The sequence below is a fragment of the Lagopus leucura genome, unplaced genomic scaffold (genome assembly GCF_019238085.1).
Source record: "Lagopus leucura isolate 7727_CA_CO unplaced genomic scaffold, USGS_WTPT01 Super-Scaffold_100039, whole genome shotgun sequence".
Taxonomy (NCBI): Eukaryota; Metazoa; Chordata; class Aves; order Galliformes; family Phasianidae; genus Lagopus; species Lagopus leucura.
This window is the reverse complement of record NW_024962288.1, coordinates 984,669-1,005,757: the sequence shown is the minus strand read 5'-3', so window position 1 is coordinate 1,005,757 and position 21,089 is coordinate 984,669. Positions and strand designations below refer to the sequence as shown.

Genomic DNA, 21,089 nt, shown 5'->3' with positions numbered 1-21,089 from the left:
ACCCTCGTTGGGCACAAGGAATTGTAGGGCCCTGCAGCCCAGCAAAAAGGAGCAAGACATGTCCTACAAATCTCCAGGGTGTTTATTGTCAGGATAGAAATTTCCATATATAAAATAAGGGTTTAAAAATAGCACTACCCTGCTCTCACAATAAAATATATATATACACACACACGTAGATATTTATAGGGAGAATTATTACCATTTTGCTACGTGATTAAAAAAAAAACCCAACCCAATAAAAGAAGATAATGATCGATTCTAGAAGAATTCTGCCAAAACAGGGATGAGGGGATCCTGCTGCCTGCTCTCCCATGGGCTGCACCCCCACGGCTGTGGGGCTGGGGAGCACTCAGCCCACATGCAGTCCTGCTGCACAGCCTCATCCTGCCCGCAGCAGCTCTCTGGGTGCTGCCACTGCTGGGTTTCCTCATGCAAAGCAGCGCAGGGAACGGTGCAGGGGCTGCTGCCCATCCCAGCTGCATCAGGAGCTGTGTCACGACTCCTCTTCCAAACCTTGCCCACCTTGCCCCAGACCAGCCAGGCTGGAGGGACGAGGCAACGACGAGGGCTGAACCCATTTGCTTCGCAGTAGGGCTTTTGCTCGAGTTCTTTTTCCCCCTTTTTTTTAAAGATTTTTTTTTTTTTTTTTCATACACTCCACATCCCCTTGGGATTTTGTGATAAAGAACAAGCAATGATGCTTTACATAATCTATCAATAACAATGCCACGTAGCTACTGTAGGTCCCCTCTGAGCCCTGTGACCTGCTGCAAGGATCACTTCTTGAGGGCAATCTGCTTCTCCAGGGCTTCCAGTCTGGCTGTCATCTGAGCAAGTGTGCATGCTAAGAAAACTGGGAGCTGAGCAAAGAGCGAGAGGTGTGCCCAAAGCAAGCACAAAGTGAGCCTTACCTGCACCTGCCAGCCCCTCACCTTGGAGAACTCAGAAGGGACTGAGCTCCCAGGATGGAGCCCATCCTTGATGCTGGCCCCCGTGCCTCCTCCAGCTTGGATTTGGATGCAGTCCCCCCACCTCCCCTCCCCAGTGAGCCCATGCAGCACTCAAAGGATATTTCTCTCAGTCAAGCTCTGCAGGATGGCCACGGTGTTTGTCTGGAACTGCACCAGCGCCTCGCACTCACATGGGCTGCGGATCTCCGTCTCCCCTCTGCCCTCCTCTGTGTTGGAGGGATTTGGGGATGCTCAGAACACGCACAGCAGGCCTTGCTCACATCCTCCCCGACATAAGCCCCTTATCCTTGCAGTCCTTTTGCATTAACCACATCTCCAGCTTCCCTTTCAAATCCCTCCCTGAGCCCCACTTCACTATTTACAACAGAGGGATGGATCAGTGGGGCGTTGTACCAGCTATCTTGGCCCTGGGGAAGTGCCCAGCTCGGGTTGGTGCCTCTGAGTGTCCCCACCAGCATCATCCCAATGAATGTGCCACAGGCTGATGGGCTCTGTGGGCAGAGGCAGGCTGCTGGCTGGGATACCCACCTGGGCAGATGTTCAGCTTGAAGTTCTCCACGAGGTTGGTCATGGTGGTGAAGTCTGCCGAGTAGGAGAAGTGCTGCTCCACTGGCTCAGAGGCGATGGCTCTCAGTTCCTCTTCCACTGCCTTGCCGACACCCACAGCGAACATGACAATACCTGCAGGGCAAGGGTAGATCCTCAGCACTGTGCCTGCTGCCCAGCATCAAGCAATCCTGGAGCAAGCAAGACTGAGCAAGGCAGGGATTGGGGCAGCAAAAACCCACCTCCCAGGAGCCAACCACCCAAGGAACCAAACTTGGATGCTGAAGCTCTGTGGGTTGGACTCCTCACCTGACTCTTTAGCTCTCTGTGCCCACTCTGAGATGTCATCCTGGGAGCGTCCATCCGTGAAGACGAGCCCGATCCTGGGCACGTTGTAGGAGAGTGGCCTGGCCCCTTCCAGTTCAGAGAAGCTGTGCTCTACCATGTGCTTGAGGGCCAAGCCTGTCATGGTGCCCTTCTCCATGTACTCCATCTTCATCACCGCCTCCTTGATCTCCTCTGCACTGTGGTACTTGTTGAGGGGGAACTCAGTGCGGACACGGCTGGAGTACTGCACCAGCCCCACACGTGTGCCATCAGGGGACACTTCCAGTAGATCCACAATGCGGTTCACAAACTGCTTCACCAGCTCGAAGTTCTGGGGCCGGACACTCTTGGAGCCATCGATCACCATCACTAGGTCAACATGCCCGGCCCCACACTCTGCATAGATATGGGATGGTGAGAGGGGATGTGCAGGATCCCACATGGACTGGGGTGAGGCCTTGAAGTGTCCCAGGGCAGAGTAGAGGGGAGGATCACCTCCCTCACCCTACTGGCTGCACTCATTTCAATGCATCTCAGGGTTCCATTGGCCTTCTTGGCCAGAAGGGCACATTGCTGGCTCATAGCCACCCTGTTGGCCACAGGAAATCCAGGGCCTTCTCCTCACAGCTCCTTTGCAGCAGGTCTGCCTTTAACCTGTACTGATGTGTGCAGTTATTCCTGCCCAGATGCAGGACCCTATGCTTGCTCTTGCTACACCTCATCCTGTTCCTGCCCGCCCAACTCACCAATCTGCCCAGGTCTTGTTGAAGGGCAGTGCAGCCACCTGCAATTGTCCTCAACCTTTTCCCAAAACCCTGTTGGCTCTTCCTCTGAGGACACAAGCCCTCATCCATCCACGCAGATCCCCTCACAGTGGGCTAGTTTTGGGTAAGCCCTCACGGTGTGAAGCCCAGTACTCACTGTTGCATGTCTTCCCATCAGCATGGAGCTGCTGGCCCTCGGGGCACACGCAATGGAACGAACTTTCACTGCTCACACACTTGAACTCGCAGCCGTGATCCACCCCGTTGCAGAGGTCAATGGCTGGGACACAAGGCATGGAGAGGTGGTTACCACCATGCAGATGGGGACACGGCCATGGCAGCTGCCTCCTGTGGCCCTGTGCTGGACTCACCGCGGCAGGACTTGCCGTCGTGCTGCAGCATGAAGCCATCACGGCAGCGGCAGCGGTGCCCAGCAGGGATGCTCACACAGTCGTGCTGGCAGCTGTGGTTGCCGAAGCTGCAGTAATCAATCACTGGGGAGGGAAGGGATCAGAGAATCACAGAATCGTTAAGGATGAAAGACCACTGAGATCAGCTAACCCAACCGTCAGCCCCCGTCCCACTGCTCTGGACCACGTCCCTCAGTGCCACGGTTCTCTTTTTCTTGAAAACCTGTGCCAACACCTCACTGTTCATTCTGAGAAGAAATTTTTCCTAATATCCAACCTGAAAGGAAGCCCAGTGAGAGACTGAGAGACTCTTCTGAGCAAGGAGCAAGGGGAAAATGAAGGGAAGGAGCGGGGAGGGAGATGACCTTACTTGTGCAGCTCCTCTTGTCCTGGTTGAGATGATACCCGGCGCGGCAGCGGCATGAGTACGTCCCCCGGGTGCTGATGCAGTGGTGCTCACAGCCATGCCTGCTGTCAGCACATGCGTCGATGGCTGCGGGGAAGCAAATGCTGTCACCCCTCTGCCTCAGTGCCCCCCGAGAGACAGGAAAGGAAAGCCTCAGAGTGCAGCTGACACCACCCTGCCCTCCCTGCACCAGGAGCACCCAGCTGCTGCTGGCCGTATTGGGCCTCTTCCTGTTCTCCCCTCCAAGAGACATGCAACTGCTAGAGATAGAGTTAGAAAGGGTTTTTACGGGAACAGGTCTTTCCATCCACGTTGAGCTGGTAGCCAGGGTGGCATTCACAGTAGAAGGAGCTGGGGGTGCTCACACAGCTGTGCTGGCATCCGTGGTCCCGTTCCATGCACATGTCTACCCCTGGAAGGCAGAGAGGGCATCAGAGCAGCCCCCGAGGTGCTCTCCACCTACACTGCCCTGCAGAGAGACCCATAGGGCTGATTGCCAGCACACGTACACAGGCACCTCCACATTCTGCACAGGGTTCTGAATGGCCTCAGGTCTACCTGCGCACCAAATCAGTGCTCAATATTAATTAAGTGTTGATAGCTGGAGCTAAATGAAAACTTGAGCTCAGCTGGAACATGCTGTTCATTGATGTAAAGAAGCCCAGGCAGCTATATCTGCACATCCCTGTGAGCAGGAGCCTGCTCATCTGGCTGGGACCTGGGCACTGGGGCCAGGAGGCAATGGGCAACGTGCTGCCAGCAAAGACAGGGTGCTGCAGAGCACACTCTCACCCCCATGCCTATATCTGGTTAGCCCTGCTCATAACACAGGCCAAGGCACAAGCAGCCTCCCTGCTCCCAGCCACTACTAAAGGCATGTCAAAATGCAGATGGGGCTCTGGTAGGCATCACCTACCCCCAGATACCTGGGGAAATCAGTTCCACATTTCTTCCTAGCTCATATTGCCATCACTGTTGCCATTACATCCTGGCTCACCGCAGAGCTACCAGGAACAGGTGAAGACAAGAATGTGCCTGCAATACTTTTAAAGCTTTTAATCCCACTGCAGCACAGGGAAGGTGTCCCAGGGGACAGCTGCTGGATGAGGCTGCACGATGCCACCTTCCAGCCTGGCAAGGAGCAGGCAAGAGGACCACAGCTGTGGATCTCACCCACCGCACAGCTTGTCCTGGAACTGCTTCCCAAACTGCTGGATCAGCTCGAAGGACTCCACCAGGAAGACGTGCTCCTCCAGTGGCGGTGAGGCCATGGCCCGCAGCGAGTTCATGTCAGCCCGCTGGATGCCCACGGCGTAGATCTCAATGCCGGCGTTCCGCGCATGGGCGGCCACCTCAGAGACGCGGTCCTGGGGCCGTCCATCCGTCACAATGATGGCGATGCGGGGGATTTTCTTGTGGGGTGGGCGTGCGCCCTCCTGCACGGTGAAGGCCACATTCATGGCGTACTGGATGGCCAACCCCGTCATGGTGCCCTGGGCCAGCGGTACGATGCCGTTGATGGCTCTCTCCATTTCTGCCCGCGTGAAGAAGGTCTTGAGGGAGAAGATGTTCTGCACCTGGCTGGAGTACTGGATCACCCCAACCCGCGTGGCGTTGGGACCCACGTCCAGGTTGCCAATGATGTCGATCATGAAGCGCCGCATGGTCTCAAACTCAAAGGGACGCACGCTGCGGGAGCTGTCGATCACAAAGACAATGTCCAGGGGACCCGTCCTGCACTTCAGGGCTGTGAAGGGCAAGGAGATGGATCAGCCTCGTGGTTGTCTGCAAGAATCTGAGGCATCCCATTTGGCTTATCCTCCTTATAGAGGACGGAAAGGGCAGATCTGGGCAGCGCAGCACCTTCCCACTGCCAAATAAACCTATGCTGGGTGCCTGCTAGAGTGGGACTGGGGACAACAGGAAAGGATACATGCCGTGACACCATCTCCATGGGGAATGGCAGCGTCTCCTCGTCCCCAAGTGCTTCTGCTGCCCTGCTCCTGCAGAAGCACCTCTCTGTCTGGATCTACCCTGACAAGGCTTAGACACAGGTTTAGGCAATGGTGTTTTCACCTCTGCAGCAATTCTTCTGTTCCTTCTGCAGCCTCCCACAGTTTCTGGTTTTTTACTGCACTTTTCCAGTTCCTGCCCAAATACAGAACTTCTCTTTTTTTTTTTTTTTTTAAGGGAAAAGAATAAGACAGTGAAAAGCGCTGCTACAGGCATGCACATTGAGAGCATTAAGCCAAAGAGCCTCTCTTGGATATATGGGTGCAACTTCCAGTGCAAACCGAGAGTGTTTAGAGAGCAAAAAGCCAATGAACATATTTGGCTTGGCTAGTGAGTAGCTGAGCCTGGGAGAATTTGGCCGTAATGGTGAGCAAACACTGCGCGTCCCATTGGGATGATGCCCAGCCCACGGCTGTCAGCTCTGCTGCTCCCCCGTGCCCAGAGGTCCCTGAGACATACTTCTCTCTCTCTGTGGTGCTGCTTTTGAAACTGAAACTGATTTGGCCACCTCTGCCCAGGGAGGATGGAGGCTGCTGACCCCAGACTTGCTTTATCCCCCACCATATCCCCATCTTCATGCTGCAGATGGAACCCTGCATCCTTCTGGGGATACCCCAGAGAGCACGGTGTCCCACCAAGCCTTCCTCCAAGAGGGTCTCATTGCCCTTACACACACACTCCTCTCTGCACAGGCAATTCCCAGCCACCACAGCTCACCTGAAGGCTTCGGTCTGGCTTCCAGCGCCGTCAAGACGAGCAGGAGGAACGCAGCAAGCGGCAGGAGTTTCATCGTTGCTGTGGGAGCAGAGCTGGGCACTCACTACAAGAGGAGGAGATGTGCTGTCAGTGTTCAGCCCCTGATGGCACTCAGTGGGTGCCTGGGCACCGCCAACATACCCAGACAGTGCCCCAGCTCTGCCAGCCCCGTCCCCAGGCTCACTGTGCAGGGACTCCTCAGCACAGCTACATTTCATTACAGCAGTGACAATCTGCCAAGTGAAAAGCTCTGATTTTCTGCTCTGGGTGGAGCTGGCCACCGGACAAGCCTTATTTTCACTTGCAAACCATGCGTCTGGGATGTTCCGCCAAGCGCTCGCTGCGCAGCCAGGGGACGCGGGGAGCTCTGTGCTGGGAACAGACGCCCCAAAATTCAATGCCAGCAGAGGGCAAAAACCCACTCAGAAGTGTCTCAGAGCCACTGGAAAAGGTCATTTTCTCCAAAAGGCTCCACGACTGTAGATTGCTTTTGGGAAAGCAGAAAGCAAAAACCTCCTCATGTACAGGTGGTGACAGTGCCTGTGCAGACCTGTTTGCAGGGTGGAGGATGGTGCATTTGAGATGGGATAACTGAGGGATGGAGATTTTGACCAGCTATCTGAAACCTCCAGTTGTGCTTGCCTCCCCACCTGCCCATTTCTTGCTTTGGCTTTCGGGTTAGGGTTAAGTGCCAGCCCAGGTCAGAGCCCACTGAAAGAAGTGGCAAACGCTGCAGGCTGCCAAATAATGGCAGCAATAAGAGTAAAGGCACTGCTTGGGCACTGGCGGGATACCCTGGATCAGTGGGGCACCCAGGAGCCCCATCCCCAAGTGGGAAAGCCAATGGGAACAGGGAATAGCACAGATAGAGCCGCTTCCCCCAGAGACAGGGAGCAGGCAGGGGGGTGGGGCTTTTTCAAAAAGCACACTGGAAATTTGCTTTATCAGTAGTTATTGGCTGCTATTTGTTTAGCCCCGTGAGGTCTCGGTTGTAATTCATCACCAGGGTTTCCACTTAATTGCTGAGCGATTATGCACAGCCCTGAACCTGATGTTTTTGACAGCGGGGATGCTGATAATAGGTTGCACAGCTGTGTCCTAACATACTCTCTGGTGTTCACACCTGAAAAATGATATTGAAGAAGTTGAAAGGATAGAAAAGGGCTACAAGAGGATTCAGAATATCAGTGTTATGTGCAAAACCTTCAACTTGGCCGAACTCTGTTCCTCACACTCAGGTGAAGCCAAAGCCCCCTCCCAGCTTGGCTGTGTTTCACCACTTATCTAGCAGAATCTTTTCAGTGCAACACATGCTTTTTTTTTTTTTTTTTTTAGAAGACAGCACTGCCCAACCACTATACGTTTTGGAGACAGCTGTGCCACCTATAGCATTTCTGCAGGTTGCTCTCCTGCAATGGCAGGCTGGCACAGCATCCAGAGTGCTTCAAAGCCAGCGCAGAGGGAAGAATGAGCTCCTGGGCCAGGAACCAAGGAGGAGAAAACCAGCCCACAACCGATTCTATTTTTAACAGCATCTGAGTGTTGGATGAAGCCTTCATGCTCCCTGTGGACAGAGGGGCTGTGGGAGCAGCACGGCACGGTGGCACTGCCATGCACCCAGCAGCAACAGGGCATTGTGGGCAACCCTACATTCAGTGCAGCGCCCAGCAGCAAGGCTGACGGGAAGCAAAGAGGGAGGTGGGTGGGAAGCACACGGCTGGCAGGCAGGTGCTATGAGGCAAGGCAAACAGCACGGGGACCTTGAGATAACGCCGGGCTATAAAGGAGGAAAGGCCTGGGGGGTGGGAGGGCATAAGCACTGCCACAGCGTGACACCCCACAGCGTTCCCTCATTTGTCAAAGCAACGCAAGGAGAAAGTCAGCCTGCCGTTCTGCCTTGCAGAAGGAGATGGGTTGACGAAGGGATGAGCTGCATGTAGAAGCTGGCAATGAGCCCAGCCTCCTCTTGGCACCCCTCCTGCTGTGGGACAAGGAGAACCAGGGATGGACCCCCAGAGGCAGGCAGGTAAGGCAGCCCCAGGGTGCTCCCCACCCCCCGCCATCACTGCACTGCGCTCCTGCCAAGTGCTGAGCCTCGGGGAAAAAAACAGCCGCCTCGGGTTTCAGCCTGGCCTCCTTGGCAGCGCTCTGCTGGCCGCAGGTTCACAGAAATGCTCGGAATATTCCCCTTCTGATTCATCCATGCAGGTCGGACCTGGGCGCATCCCGCCTCAGGCAGGCAGGGAGCAGAGATCTGTAGATCTGTGTCCTCCTGCCTCTGGGATCGGGGCTTTCTCAGATGGTTTGCAGGGGGGATGAAGCTGGTGGAGAAAGTGGGGGTGAGTGGTGCAAGAGAGGGCCGCACCTCATAGCTCGGGGGAAATCCTGTCCACGGGAGACCCCATGGTTCTGGGCCTTAGCTGGGTGTGAGGCACAAATCACACTGAAGATGGGCAGAATGGCAGTGGTGCATGGCGCCGGTGCTGTGTGAGCTGTCAGACAGCAGCACCTGTGTCTGTGCTGGGATTTTTGGATGATGGCAGCACTGGATGCAATATCCCCACCACTCATGGGATTCTTTGTGTACTCTGCTTCATTCCATGCCCAATAACAAAGATCCAGTAAGGCAGCTTTGTAGGGCATAAATCAAATCCTGTCTGGGTGCATGGTAGAAATGCTGTCACAGCTTGAACCTATGATGGAGCACCTGGTGGGAAGGCAGGGCCAACCCCAGGGGAGCTCAGGTGTATGCAGTATACCTGAATGACCAGAAGGGCTGGAGCCAGGATCCACCCCTTCCCAGATCTCATTTAAGGGCTGGCAGTGGAGATGAGGGTATCTTGCTGGATATTACAGTGTACCTGAGGCCTTTTAAAGGTAAGTAGATTTTTTCCTTTGTTTCTGTATCCATGGCTGCCTTGTTTGAGCAGAACCTTGCTTGCTGCAGCCTAGGACTTTGCTACTATGCTGTTGTTGCTGTGCTTTCCATTGTGTTACAGGCAGTTAGTCCATAAAGTGTCAAGGAGACTCCAGGAGCTGGAGCATGCAGCCATAGATAGCCATGTGTATCTGTCCTTGGCAGAGCCATTCTCTGAGTTCACACCTTAAAGAACTGCCCAAAAAGTGCAGACTGGACAGGGAAAGCAAAGAGAAGGGTGCACTGCCCCAGGTGTGAAAGGCAAGAAAGCAATGAGAGATTGCATCAACCTGGAGACACCTTCTGATGTCAGTCAGGTTGTGCTGTGCAAACTCCATTGACCCCTGGCATGTTGTGTGTTTGCAAGGCCCTCGTGTGGTGTGGATGGCTGAGGCCCAGGCTGGCCCTGGAGCTGTATCCATGATGTACTGGAGGGCTGCCCAAAGGTTGGTTTCTCTTCCTGGCTGGAAAGAAGCCCAGTTTCAGAGTGGAATTATATTTCCTAGCTCTCTTCTTTGAAACACCTGTGTTCTTTTAGAGCATAGAACCCGCACAGCAATTCCTCTCATATTCCAGCAGGGGAAACTGAGGCACAGAGGCAAAGCCCAAGCCAACTGTATTGCTCCCTGTGTGCCACAGACCAGCCAGGTGCAGCCTGAGGGATGCTGGGCTCCCTGCCTGCCCCCAGTCTGTGGCTGCCCATACCCTGAATTACTGACCAATAGCCCCTGGGGACCATTCTGCAGCAATGATCTTGCTCTCAGCCCCAGTATCTCTTACATCCTCCTCCGGTGCTACAAACCCTCAAGGAAGGAGACCTCTGCAGCATTCAGAGCATGGGAGCGCCAGCATGTGGAGACCAGAGAAACAGTGTGAATTTCTAGTCCAAAAACAAGAGAGGATAAAGTGCTTTTCCCCCTCCATAAGGACTGGCATATCCTTGGTTCTTCCCAAACACGTGTGTGGGTGAACAAGAGCAGGCTCTTTCCAGGACATTGCAGCACTCTCTGGTTACAGTGCTGTGGCAGCTCCTCTGGGCCAAGTGCCACCTGGAAGGACATGTTGTTTGAAAGACAAGGCTGTACTCAACACATCGTGGCTTCGACCCCAGCAGGAGTTCAGTAACAGGAAAGACTTGCTGGATGCTGGACAGACTTCCCTGAGAAGGTCAGTTCCTATTCTATGAGGCACGTAGCAGTTGGCAGCTTCCCCATCAGCTTGTATGTACCTGCAAACTAAACATGGCCTCACAAAGCGTGTGTTAAAGATCTGGCTAAGAGGACAACACCAGGTGGTCACCCAGTCCTGCTCCTGCCTGCTGTTTTGAGCAAATCTGGATGGACCTCGGAATAATTTTCAATGTTAATGAAGAATGGTCATTGAGGAAACATCCACCTTGCAGATTCTCTTTCAAAATCGGGTGCTCATCTGCTAATGAGTCCCTGGAGGGCAGCTGGATGAGCCTCAGGCTTTGGAGAAGAGGAGGTCGGGGCCATCCAGAAGCTGAGGCAGCAACCCATAGCCCAAATCCTCTTTCTGGGAGGAAGGTGTTAGAGTGCATATTTTCCCCAGAAATATGCATGTGTGACCACAGAGGAAAAAGAAGTGTCCTGGAGCAGCTCATGGGCTTGTGTGGTGTTTGTGCAGAGCTGCTGAAGCAAGAAAACCAACATCTTTAAGCAATGAGACAGATAGTTTCTAGGAGGGTATGTACCTCCTGCCACTGCAGGAACCCCTATCCCCAGCTGACCTCTGTGAGCTCCCAGGGCACAGACAACCACTGCTATTTCAGCCCCACAATCACAGATCTGCTGCCCGACCTCCTTCTCTAAATCTTTATATCAGATTTCTTACTCTGGAGACGTGACTCAATGTGTTGGCATAAGGCAACATGCCAGAATGCTACTCATGTGCCTCTCCCCTTTATCCTACCCATCCTGCTAAGCATTTAATTGAAATAGCAGAAAATGAGCAGCGCTTGGCTGCTGCAGAAAAGCAGGCAGAGACTGCAGCCCTCCTCAAGACAGAAAAGCGATGTGGTTGAAGTCTTTGTCTAGATACTTTTCATGTTGGCAATCCTGAAGGTAGCATGGGAAAACCCTTCCATATAACTTCATGGCCACCAGCCCCCATAGACTTGTCCCAGCTCTCTGCTGAGGCAACTGTCCCACCAGGGTGGTGATGTATGGGGAGCAAGGGGAAGGCAGACTCCTGCAGAGTAGCTAACCCAGCTGATCTGCTCCTACTGATTCCTGCTGTGGGCCATGGATTCCTATGGGTTTGTGGAGTGTAGATCAGGATCCTGTTACTATGGGGTAGCAATCAGTTGGTGAAGCAGCAGGACACAGCCTGGAGGTGGGAATGCTCAATGCTTAGGGAGGAACTGAGGCACTGCCACCTCTCTGCAGGCGACCACAGCAGATCCCTATGGAGTTGTGCACCGGGGAAATGCGTATATGATGGATTCATGCGTGCAACCAAGGACTTGCAAAGTGGGAAGTCAAACCCTCACATTCCTCCTGGGCAGGGGAGTGAACAGAAACCCAGCTGCTAGCGATGTTACTTATTGCCTAAACCACGTCTGTGCTGCACATACTGACAGAGGGACAACGCTTGCTCAGTGGAGCTCTTACGGTAGTAGGGGCTGCGCTTTGGTGATCAATTTGCTTCTGTTTGGGCCCAAAGTGAGGAAATATGAAGGCAGGAGGTACTGACCTGCCACAGGAGCCACTCAGCCTGCAGCAGGGCTGTAGGAGCCCATGGGATATGTGGCACAAAGGGGACTCTTTCTGCAGCTGATTTTTATACAGTTCTTTATGAGTGCCACTCAATCATTTTTGTTGTGATTTCCCAGGTTTATGCAGTGATGGTAGGGCCCATCTGTAGCTCGTGTGTGCTTACTGCTGCCTCTCCCAATGTTTCAGCCCCATTCATCCAGCATTTATAAATGGTATTTTATGAGTGCTGAGTTCTGAACCAGGCAGGCACGCCGCTCGGAAGGCGGACAAAGGGGCCCCTATTGGAAACTTTTAAAATGCTCAAACAAAGGCTTCTCTTGAAAACCTTTAACCCCTAATGCCAACCTCGAGGGAAACGCTGTGAGTGCTCAGAGCACACACGTCCTGTGACTGCAGACTGCCTACAGCAGGCAGCTGTGTTGGCTGTGTCTTCTGGTGGCTACCATCACCAACAGAAGTAAATCCCAAGCCCAACTTGCAGTAATCCCACAACGTTTAGTTAATGCTTTAAGAGGGGGGAAAAAAAAGAAGTTAGAACTCCCACAGAAATGAACAACAGCTTTCTCCTGTTGGACGCAGCAGACTCTGTCTGCTTTGATGGAAAGTGCCATTTTACTACAGACCCGAAGGACTCACACACGCCTTCCAGATGGGAATTTGTCTTTCAGATGAGGCCAGATTTATCCCAGGAGTTAACTCTGCTCTTTGCATTGCCAAGTCCTGGTGGCAAATAGCAGGGCTGAGATCTGAGAGCAGATTTCTCCCCACACACAGGCTTTCTGCCTGGATTGGATGCCAATCTAATGATATTCCCTAAACAGATGGCAAGAATCTGCTTGTGGAATACGCTTTCTACTTGTTATTGAGAGCCTCCAAGCTGGCTGCCTGCAACTGATGGCTCCTGTTCTCAGGAAAACAACAGATAAGGAAGATTTTTGTTGTTGCTATCAAGAGATACTACAAAGGGTCCCACAGGGAGGACCTCAGAGTAATTCTGTATGCAATCTGGGCTTGACGGAGGCAAAAATCCTGCAAGCTTACGTAGAAGAGGCAGAGCTGTGAATGGGCTCCTGTCTTGGAGCCTGCTCCCCCCTCCACCAGTCCCACAAGAGGTGGTGGATTCCTTTCAAGTGGCAGAGCTCTGCTTCCTTCCTCTCACCCACACCAGCTCCTGCCTGCAGGGCAATCCAGGAGCTCTGCACCCCTTATTCTGCAGCAGAACGAGGGGAAAGCCCCCAACAGCACATGCCATCACTCTGCATTACCTGCTTGGACAGCTGCACGCCAGTGCAGAATACTCTGCTTTTCCAAACAAGTTTTCCCATGTAATTGCTTGTAGCAAATATGCCCAGGGCTATTTTTTTCCCCTGTGAAACAGTTGGAGTTATAAGGCAAAGGTGGGTGATCACTTGTGCGAACATATTCATGAGTACACACAAGCACACTCGGGGTATGCACAAACCCAGCATCCCATGAAATGGGGCAGAACTAAATTCAGCTCCATTTCCAAGCTTATCTTTTGGCAGGATTTTGCTCTTCTGGTGTGCAGCGTGCTTTGCCCAGGTGTGCGAGAGCTTACTACTCTCTGCTAACGGAGATCCTCGCTTGTATAAGCAAGAACTTGCCCGAAAGCCGCGCAGCGGTGAGCAGGGCAGGCAGAGGACGAGCAGTGCTGCCCCGACAGCAGGGCACGGCTTACGGCAGCGCCCACTCCCCAGCGCCGTGTGCTCAGGTGGGTCAGTGAGCGCTGCATCGAAGCAGAGGAAAAGCACACAGGCAACAGAGCTCGGGGATCTTGGCTTGGGGATAACCTGGTGCCGAGGGGTTACCCTCTCCCTATTCTCTTTGCTTTCCGCTCGTTCCGAGGGGCCACCCGGAACCTCAACCCTCCATCCCGATCCAACCCCCCCCCCCCCCCCCGCGCTCGGGGCTCACTCTCTCCCCTTTCCCTTCCCGTAGGTGCGGATGCAGCGGAGACCCTCACTCACCCGTACCGGCCGCGGAGCCGCTCCCCGCCGCGCTGCTGGCTCAGGTAGGCGCGGGGCTGCGCGGTGCTCAGCGCTGCTGCGGCGCGGCATTTAACGGGGCGGGGGGAGGCGGGGCGGCTGTGCTCTGCTCTGTTCGGCCCGGCGCAGCGCGGGAGGGGCTGAAGGACCCCCCCACGACCGAGGAACGTGGGCAAGCGGGAGGTGGGCACAGGTGGAAGCGCATCGCCAAGGGGGGTGGGCGTGGGGCGGCGTAAAAGCGATTGCCGACAGGGAGAGGCTTTCTGGGTTGGGTGGTTTGTTTTTCTCTCCTTCTCCGCTTTGCGTCTCCTATCAGCTTCAAGAAAATCGCCCAAGCACCCCGCGTTCTTCCTTCCCTTTGAGCACCATCGAGCGGGGAGTTTGGAGAGCTCTCTAGCTGGGGCTGCAGAGCCTCTGGTCCAGCTCCCAGCAGCAACAAGTGATGTGCTGTGCTGTAGCAATGGAGAGCATCACCTTCAGGCACCTGGGAACAGAGCATCCCAGCCCCTCATCTCAGCACTCACGTTACATAGCGGTGGTGGGAGCCACCTTTAGCGCCGTACTGCACTGGGCTTTGGTGCTTTAACAGCACTTCCCTCCCTCTTTGTGCTAACAGAAACCAGAGATAGGGGACCTCAGTGTATCACCCGTGTTATCGGAGCTCTCCGGCAGCCGAGCCAACGCTGTGTTACCAAATGGAGCAGTGGTGGGGCAGGCGGGGACCACCCCTCCTGAGCTCCGGTCCCCTACAGAGCTCACCCACCCTGCCCTGCTGTTTGCTGCTGGCGTGGTCCATAAATCCCCCAAGCCCAGAAAAGGCTGAATTTCACTTGTGTGTGCAGCACTGAAAATATAGGATTTATAAATACCCGTGCATATACAAGGGCCTGTGGGTTGGGCTGCTCTGGATTAAAGGAGGTATTGAAAAATGAGGGAAGCCAGAAACTGCAGGCTTCTCGTTTCTGTGAATTCTAATGGCTTTTCCTTTTGCATAAACATCGCGTTGAGCCCATACCCAGGAGCCCAGCAGGCATTTTCTCCCCTGCTCTGTACAAAATACAGCCCAGATCTCCAAAATGGCTTAATGAGGAGATTTGGTTTCTCCAAGCACGGGAAAATTCAACAGCACTCTGTGGCGAGCTGCAGGGCAGCTGTGCTCTGAGCAGAGCATGCAGCAGCTCCTGGGCAGGGAGAGCAGAAAACTCAGTCTGCTTGAATTCAGAGTTAACTGCACTTGAGGGTGGTGTTAAAGTTATTGTACAGGCAGCACTTGAAGAGCCAAACAAGGGCTGGTGGGGTGGTGCTTCGGTCCTCTGGGTCGGGTGCTTTTGTTCTATGTGGAACCAAAGAAACTGCACCCACTCCTGCAGTACATCCAAACCCAAAGTGAGGGCTAGGCCAGGCTGTGCAGGGCGAGGAGCAGACTCACAAAAAGCAGCCCAGCGAAGGTTGTGGCCTGCAGAGCTGAGCTGACCTGCTCCGCTTCCACATAATACCCAACTTTGTGCACTGGATTCCCGGCTGAGAGCTCAGGCTCTGAAAAGAAGGCTTTGAGTGCAAGCGGTGCTGCTAACATGACACTGAACTAACACTGCACTACAATCAAAGCATTTTAATAATTTAATATAATAAATGTCAGAGGGAGTGAATGATTCCCTGTAAGAGGCTATAGGTGCCAGAAGGAGCTGAGCGGGTGGCTACATCCATTAGCAATGGCTCTTTGACTTGCTGAGGGTAAATGTAAACCAGATGATGGAGGCTGGGTGGTCGTCTCCACGGTCAGAGTGGTGAGCACTGCTCAGGAGTGCATCACTGAGGCAGCATAGCCCCATAAGTCAGGAGGGAATTGCTGAAGAGAATGGATAAAATGAAGAAAAACGTTGCTGAGTAGTTCTTCCTGCTGCTAGATGTCGAGTCTTTTTACCTGCCTTTGGCATGCACCTTCCAGCCCGAAGCAGAAGGAAGGTAATTAGCGCAGATGGAGCACTAATAGGTGCTGTGCAGTCACCCAGCACTGTGCCTCTGCGTTACGCAGGCTAGGAGGGAGCGGTGGTACCCACACAAGCCTGGCCCTGCCCCAAGCTGCTGCTGCAGGAAGCTCTGCAGAGCAGGATTTGCTTCTGACTGTGCTGTCAGCACACGTCTTAATTCACATTTTTTGGCCAATACGCTGCCAAACACTCCCTGCCATTGCCTCACCTTGGTGTGAGGCTGTTCCATACTCTGCTAATGGGTGAAGCCACAAGCAAAGCCTGAGGGCTGTGGAGTAGCATCTCCTTGCCCTGTGTGAGGCTGTGGGGCAGCAAATTCAGCCTGGGCACAGTCTGTGCTCACCCCACAGCCCTGCAGAAGGCAGTGAGCATCCCTGGGTGCACTGTGCTCAGCAGAACCTCTGTCTTGTAGGTCCAACCCATACCAAGCTGACCTGCTGCGGGATGGCGTGCGGAGATACCTGCAGCTGCCAGCAGAGCAGACAGTGCTCATACTGCATGCCAAAGTCGCCCAGAAGTCGTATGGCAACGAGAAAAGGTAAGAGACATCTTCTCCTTCCCAAAGCAGCTCTGCAGAGCTCAGCTTGTGAAAGCCCTTTCATCAAACCTGGTGTGGCAGTGATGTAGAATTATAGATTTAACATATCCCCTTGCTGTCCGTTCATGATCTTTTAGCACCCAAAGCTATTCAGTCCTCAGGGACTGAACAGTGGGACGCATCCTTCCCACCCACACAGACCTGGAGCTGGTGCTCCTCCTGGGCTTCTTCCCCCCAGCAAGGTCAGGGAGATGGGTAAAATGGGAGAAGCCATTCAGGTCTTACCCTCTGAGCATGAAATTGCAAAGAGGAGAGGTTGCTGCTTTAAGGTCACGCTGGGACTTTTCCATCAATGGCCATGGTCTCCCAGAAGCTATTTTTGAAAATCCTCCCCGCATTGCAAGAGCGCCTTGAGGTTCTGGCTTGAATCTCCAAAATTGCTACTCCTGAGCAGTGACGTCAGCTGTGGCAATGGAGTATAATTTATCCTCCATTAGTCTTTGTGATATAAATAATCCCCCCCCTTATTAGTGCCACCTTTAAGGCTGAGCTGCCCCCAGGTTAAAGATGAAAGGTGCTGGTCTTGTTTCCTTCATGTCCTCGTGGCCCAGAGCTGGGGGAGGTCTGTTTAAACAAACCAGGACCCCAGCACTTTAGGGCTCCAAAATATCACCTCCCCGTGCTGCTGGCATTTCACCTAGTATCAATAGAGAATGAATTTGCACCATTCACACGAGTGCAGTGACAGTGGAAACCCAAATAAAACACAGGAAAATAGGTTTCCAAAATGCTGGGTATAGATTTATTTGCGTTGGTCTCCAAATCTGGCTGTGAATGCAAACTCTGTTCCTGAGCTGCTGAAACTCCACATTCCAGGCGGGCAGAGCACAGAGCTCAGCCTCTGTAGGGTTGGGCTGGGGGGTTGTGGGACCCCCACCCCCTCCTGCTGCTCAGTCCCTGCCCTGTGCCCACCAGCAGCACCCAGAGGTGGGACAGCAGCACTAAGCCAGCTCTGGGGTCACTTGGAGGCACCTATCTCTGCCAAGAACCTTCTGTGGGTGCAGTAACAGTGCCCTCTGGTCTCTGCAGGTTTTTTTGCCCCCCACCTTGTGTTTATCTGGGCGGGCCAGGATGGAAGCTAAAGCAGGAGCAGCTAACAGGTACATGTTGGGGGCAGCCCTTGCCCTTGCCCTTCCCCTTTCCCTTCCCCTTCCCCTTCCTCCCCATTTATCCCAGCCAGGGACGTGGGAGAGGCAGGGCTCCGTGTGTGGGGCTACATGGGGCTGGACACCATGGGCAGCAGCCTGATGGAGACACAGAAGCTCAGCTTTGAGGAGCAGCCGGATGCAAAGGTACAGTGCTTGCTGCCTGCTCCCCTCTTGCAGCACAGCCCCCCAGCAGCATTCCCACACATAACGCACACAGAAATCCCAGCCCTTCTAAAGTTCAAGAGCTTGAGATGCGATCTAGCATCTTTTGATAGGGGCAAAAAGAAAAGTGTTGTCTGGGGTCCCCAAAGAGCACGGGGTCTGAGCTGGGCCAGAAATATTACAAAGAGGGCCTTTGTTTGCAGTGCTGGAGCTGTTGCTAGAGCGTGGCCTATCAGCCGTCCAGCCTGGGTTTGGAAACCCAAAGCTGGGGCAATCCCTCATGTGATGTGGGATAAATCACACATAAACATGAATTTCCATGAGGAATTCTCTGCCCCCAGTGTAAATAAAGCCACTGCTGATCCCCAGTTCTTCACTGCACCTGTAATAACATCTCTGGTCATTTCCCCCTGTAAATGAACCCAGGGCTCTTTCAAAGGGCACCATTATGTCCTGGCAACACGCTGTGCCCGGGCTGGCGGTGAGGAGGGTGAGGAAGGTTGGAGGGACCATATCTGTGCCTGCTGCCCCCAGTCTACATCCAGCAACCGCTCCTTCTGCCCTTTGCAGGGGTTTGGCTGTGCCAAGGCTCTGTACATCTCAGATACGGATAAGCGCAAGCATTTCCGCCTGGTCCTGAAGCTCTTCTTCAGCAACGGGCAGGAGATCGGCACCTTCCACAGCAAGCTGATCAAGGTCATCTCTAAGCCCTCGCAGAAGAAGCAGTCGCTGAAGAACACGGATCGTGCGTATGGAGTTGGCTCTGCCAGGGAGAAAGCAGGCGTGGGGCTGGGTGGGGTTGGTTGGGGTGGGATGGGATGAGGTGGGTTAGCATAGAATGGCATGGCATGACATGGCGTGGAGCAGAGTGAGATGAGATGGGCTGGAGTGCAGTGGGATGAAGTGAGATAGGACACAGTGCTCAGGGCTTGGCTCCGAAGCGGTCAGGGCAAATTCAAAGCCCATGGGTTTGAATCTCAAAAGATCCACTTGGGCAGAGGTGATGTCTGCTTCCAAAGGGTTGACCTATTGCAGTGTATAATGTCCTGATGCCATGAAGAGAATGGCAGCTGGGAAACACTGGTTCCTGCAGTGCTGGTCACACCAGAACCCAGGACTTGTCCTGTCCAGCTGCAGAAAGCAGCAGGGTTGTGGTTCCAACCCTAACCCCGCCACCTTCCCCCACAGTGTGCATCTCCTCAGGCTCCAAAGTGTCCCTCTTCAACCGCCTGCGCTCACAGACCGTCAGCACCCGCTACCTGTCCGTGGAGGGAGGAGCCTTCATCGCCAGTGCCAGGCAGTGGGCAGCCTTCACCCTGCACCTGGGTAAGGAGCTGTCTCCACGGCTGCCTCTCTCCAGCCTAGGCTTACCCATCCTATGCCGGTTCCCGGGGGCTGAAGGATTGGGAGTTAGCTGGAGGTCGCTGCTTGTGATGGTGACTCTGCCTCTTTCCTTCCTGCAAAGCTGATGAGCGCTGCACCCAAAGTGAGTTTCCCCTGCGGGAGGGATACATCCGCTACGGCTCTGTGGTCCAGCTCATCTGCACGGCCACCGGCATCACCCTGCCACCCCTGGTAAGGCTCCATCCCCATGGGAATGAGCAATGGGCACTCCTAGGGCGGCTGCTGCTGCTCTGCTGTTCCCCTGAGCTGAGGGGCTCACAGAGAGCAATGTGGGCATTGTCCCTTTGCTTTCTCCTCCTCTGCAGTGCTCTGTATGCACAGGGACATGGATGGGGACAGAGCACTCCCCAGCCCCATGCTGACCATCTGCCTTGCAGATCATTCGGAAGGTGAGCAAGCAGTATGCTATGCTGGACGTGGACGAGCCCATCTCCCAGCTCCACAAGTGTGCCTTCCAGTTCCAGGGCAGCGACCGCATGTACCTGTGTCTGTCCACAGAGAAAGTCATACAGTTCCAGGTACAGGGGGCCGAACACCCCTGGGTGCTCCGCATCCTCTCTCTGAGCTCCTCTGCTTTGTTCCTAGCCAAAGTTTTTGCAAAGATCTCCACTGGGACCAAATACCAGGTGTCATGGCACTGGTTGCCCACCGTCCCCACCGTGATGTGTTCAGAGCTGTGATGTTCTCTGCAGGCATCGCCATGTCCAAAGGAAGCCAACCGGGAGCTGCTGAATGACGGCTCCTGCTGGACCATCATTGGCACTGAGACGGTGGAGTACAGCTTCAGCGAGAGCCTGGCCTGTGCTCGTGAGCCCGTCAGCCCTGTGCCCCTCATCACAGCCTTGCAGGTAGGCATGGTTCTGGGTGCAGGATGGATGTGGGCTCACCTGCTCCATTGCTGAGCCCTGGCACCTCTGCTCGGCTTCTGGTTTGAGACACAGGGAGGAGAGGCAGAGCCCTGTGCCCACTGTGGCTCTGCCCCATGCAGCTCAGTGGCGGAGGGGATGTGGCCATGCTGGAGGTGCAAGGAGAGCATTTCCATGCTCACCTCAAGGTCTGGTTCGGGGACGTGGAAGCAGAGACGATGTACAGGTGAGGGGGCAGAGGAGTGGCTCTGGGTTTGGGCATGGCCTGGGGGCCTTGGGCTGGTGACAAGTGGGCAGAGGAACGGAACCACGAGACAAGAGGGGGGGGTGGTCCTTGACCCCGTCTCCACCACCAAGACCCCTTCAGGTGAACTCTTGTTTTACTGCCTTGCTCCTAGGAGCCCCAAATCCCTGATGTGTGTTGTCCCTGATGTCTCTGCCTTCGGCAGCGACTGGAGGTGGCTGCGGTACCCCATCACTGTCCCACTCCTGCTGGTCAGGGATGATGGCCTCATCTACTCCAGCTCCTTCACCTTCACCTACACCCCAGAGCAGAGCTTCCTTCCAGGGCAGCAGCTCCCTGCTGATGTCCCACAGGACTCAGACACACTGCTCAACAGCATCCACCAGGAGTTCACCAGGACCAACTTCCACCTCTTCATGCACAGCTAGTGAGCTGGGTGGGAAGCATTCGTTGCCAGCAGCCCTTGGCCATGCCCAAGAGTCCCCTGTATACCTGCTGTGTCCTGACCTGCTGTCTCTTGCAACAGCAGAAATCTCACATCTGGGCACCAATAAATCACACTGCATGGACTCTTTACCAATTCAGTGCTGCTTTATTGGCCCTCGCGTTTTACCTCCTGTGCTGGCACAGAGCATCCCCTCTCCCCAGTGTGCCCCTTGCCCATATATTTAAAGGCCATGAGGGACAGGAATGATGAATGTCTGGGACTTTAAGTGTTATTAATCTATAGGAGGAATCTCATCCAGCAGCTGAATATCAGCACTAGATTATTATTGATTTCTTTTCCTGCTTAGAGACCCAAATGGCATTATTTCAAAA

General features: G+C 54.2%; 2 protein-coding genes across 2 annotated transcripts; one reads left to right on the top strand and one right to left on the bottom strand.

Annotated features, from left to right (window-relative positions):
• Window positions 1-77: 77 nt before the first annotated feature.
• Window positions 78-13,905, bottom strand: MATN4 (matrilin 4). The gene is made up of 11 exons (XM_042883725.1): window positions 13,840-13,905; window positions 6,158-6,260; window positions 4,605-5,174; window positions 3,717-3,839; window positions 3,392-3,514; window positions 2,983-3,105; window positions 2,769-2,891; window positions 1,830-2,243; window positions 1,503-1,655; window positions 1,076-1,180; window positions 78-838 (listed from the first exon to the last, which is right to left on the bottom strand). The coding sequence occupies exons 2-11, from the start codon at window positions 6,228-6,230 to the stop codon at window positions 780-782; spliced, it is 1,866 nt and encodes a 621-aa protein (XP_042739659.1). The 5' UTR covers window positions 6,231-6,260; window positions 13,840-13,905; the 3' UTR covers window positions 78-779.
• RBPJL (recombination signal binding protein for immunoglobulin kappa J region like) lies at window positions 8,075-20,828 on the top strand. Its single transcript, XM_042883726.1, has 12 exons — window positions 8,075-8,222; window positions 13,811-13,883; window positions 16,261-16,386; window positions 17,476-17,546; window positions 17,623-17,738; window positions 18,327-18,501; window positions 18,945-19,082; window positions 19,222-19,331; window positions 19,538-19,678; window positions 19,853-20,008; window positions 20,149-20,252; window positions 20,425-20,828. The coding sequence occupies exons 1-12, from the start codon at window positions 8,201-8,203 to the stop codon at window positions 20,696-20,698; spliced, it is 1,506 nt and encodes a 501-aa protein (XP_042739660.1). The 5' UTR covers window positions 8,075-8,200; the 3' UTR covers window positions 20,699-20,828.
• The last annotated feature ends 261 nt before the right edge of the window (window positions 20,829-21,089 follow it).

Excerpts from the sequence above, each read along its gene's own strand:
- RBPJL (XM_042883726.1), top strand. The coding sequence starts at position 8,201 with ATGGACCCCCAGAGGCAGGCAG. Across the intron at positions 19,679-19,852 it reads AGAAAGTCATACAGTTCCAG|GCATCGCCATGTCCAAAGGA; the intron begins GTACAGGGGGCC and ends TGTTCTCTGCAG. Across the intron at positions 20,253-20,424 it reads GAAGCAGAGACGATGTACAG|GAGCCCCAAATCCCTGATGT; the intron begins GTGAGGGGGCAG and ends CCTTGCTCCTAG.
- MATN4 (XM_042883725.1), bottom strand. The coding sequence starts at position 6,230 with ATGAAACTCCTGCCGCTTGCTGCGTTCCTCCTGCTCGTCTTGACGGCG. Across the intron at positions 2,892-2,982 it reads CGACGGCAAGTCCTGCCGCG|CCATTGACCTCTGCAACGGG; the intron begins GTGAGTCCAGCA and ends CTTGTGTCCCAG. Across the intron at positions 839-1,075 it reads GCAGAGCTTGACTGAGAGAA|TTGCTCAGATGACAGCCAGA; the intron begins ATATCCTTTGAG and ends TAGCATGCACAC.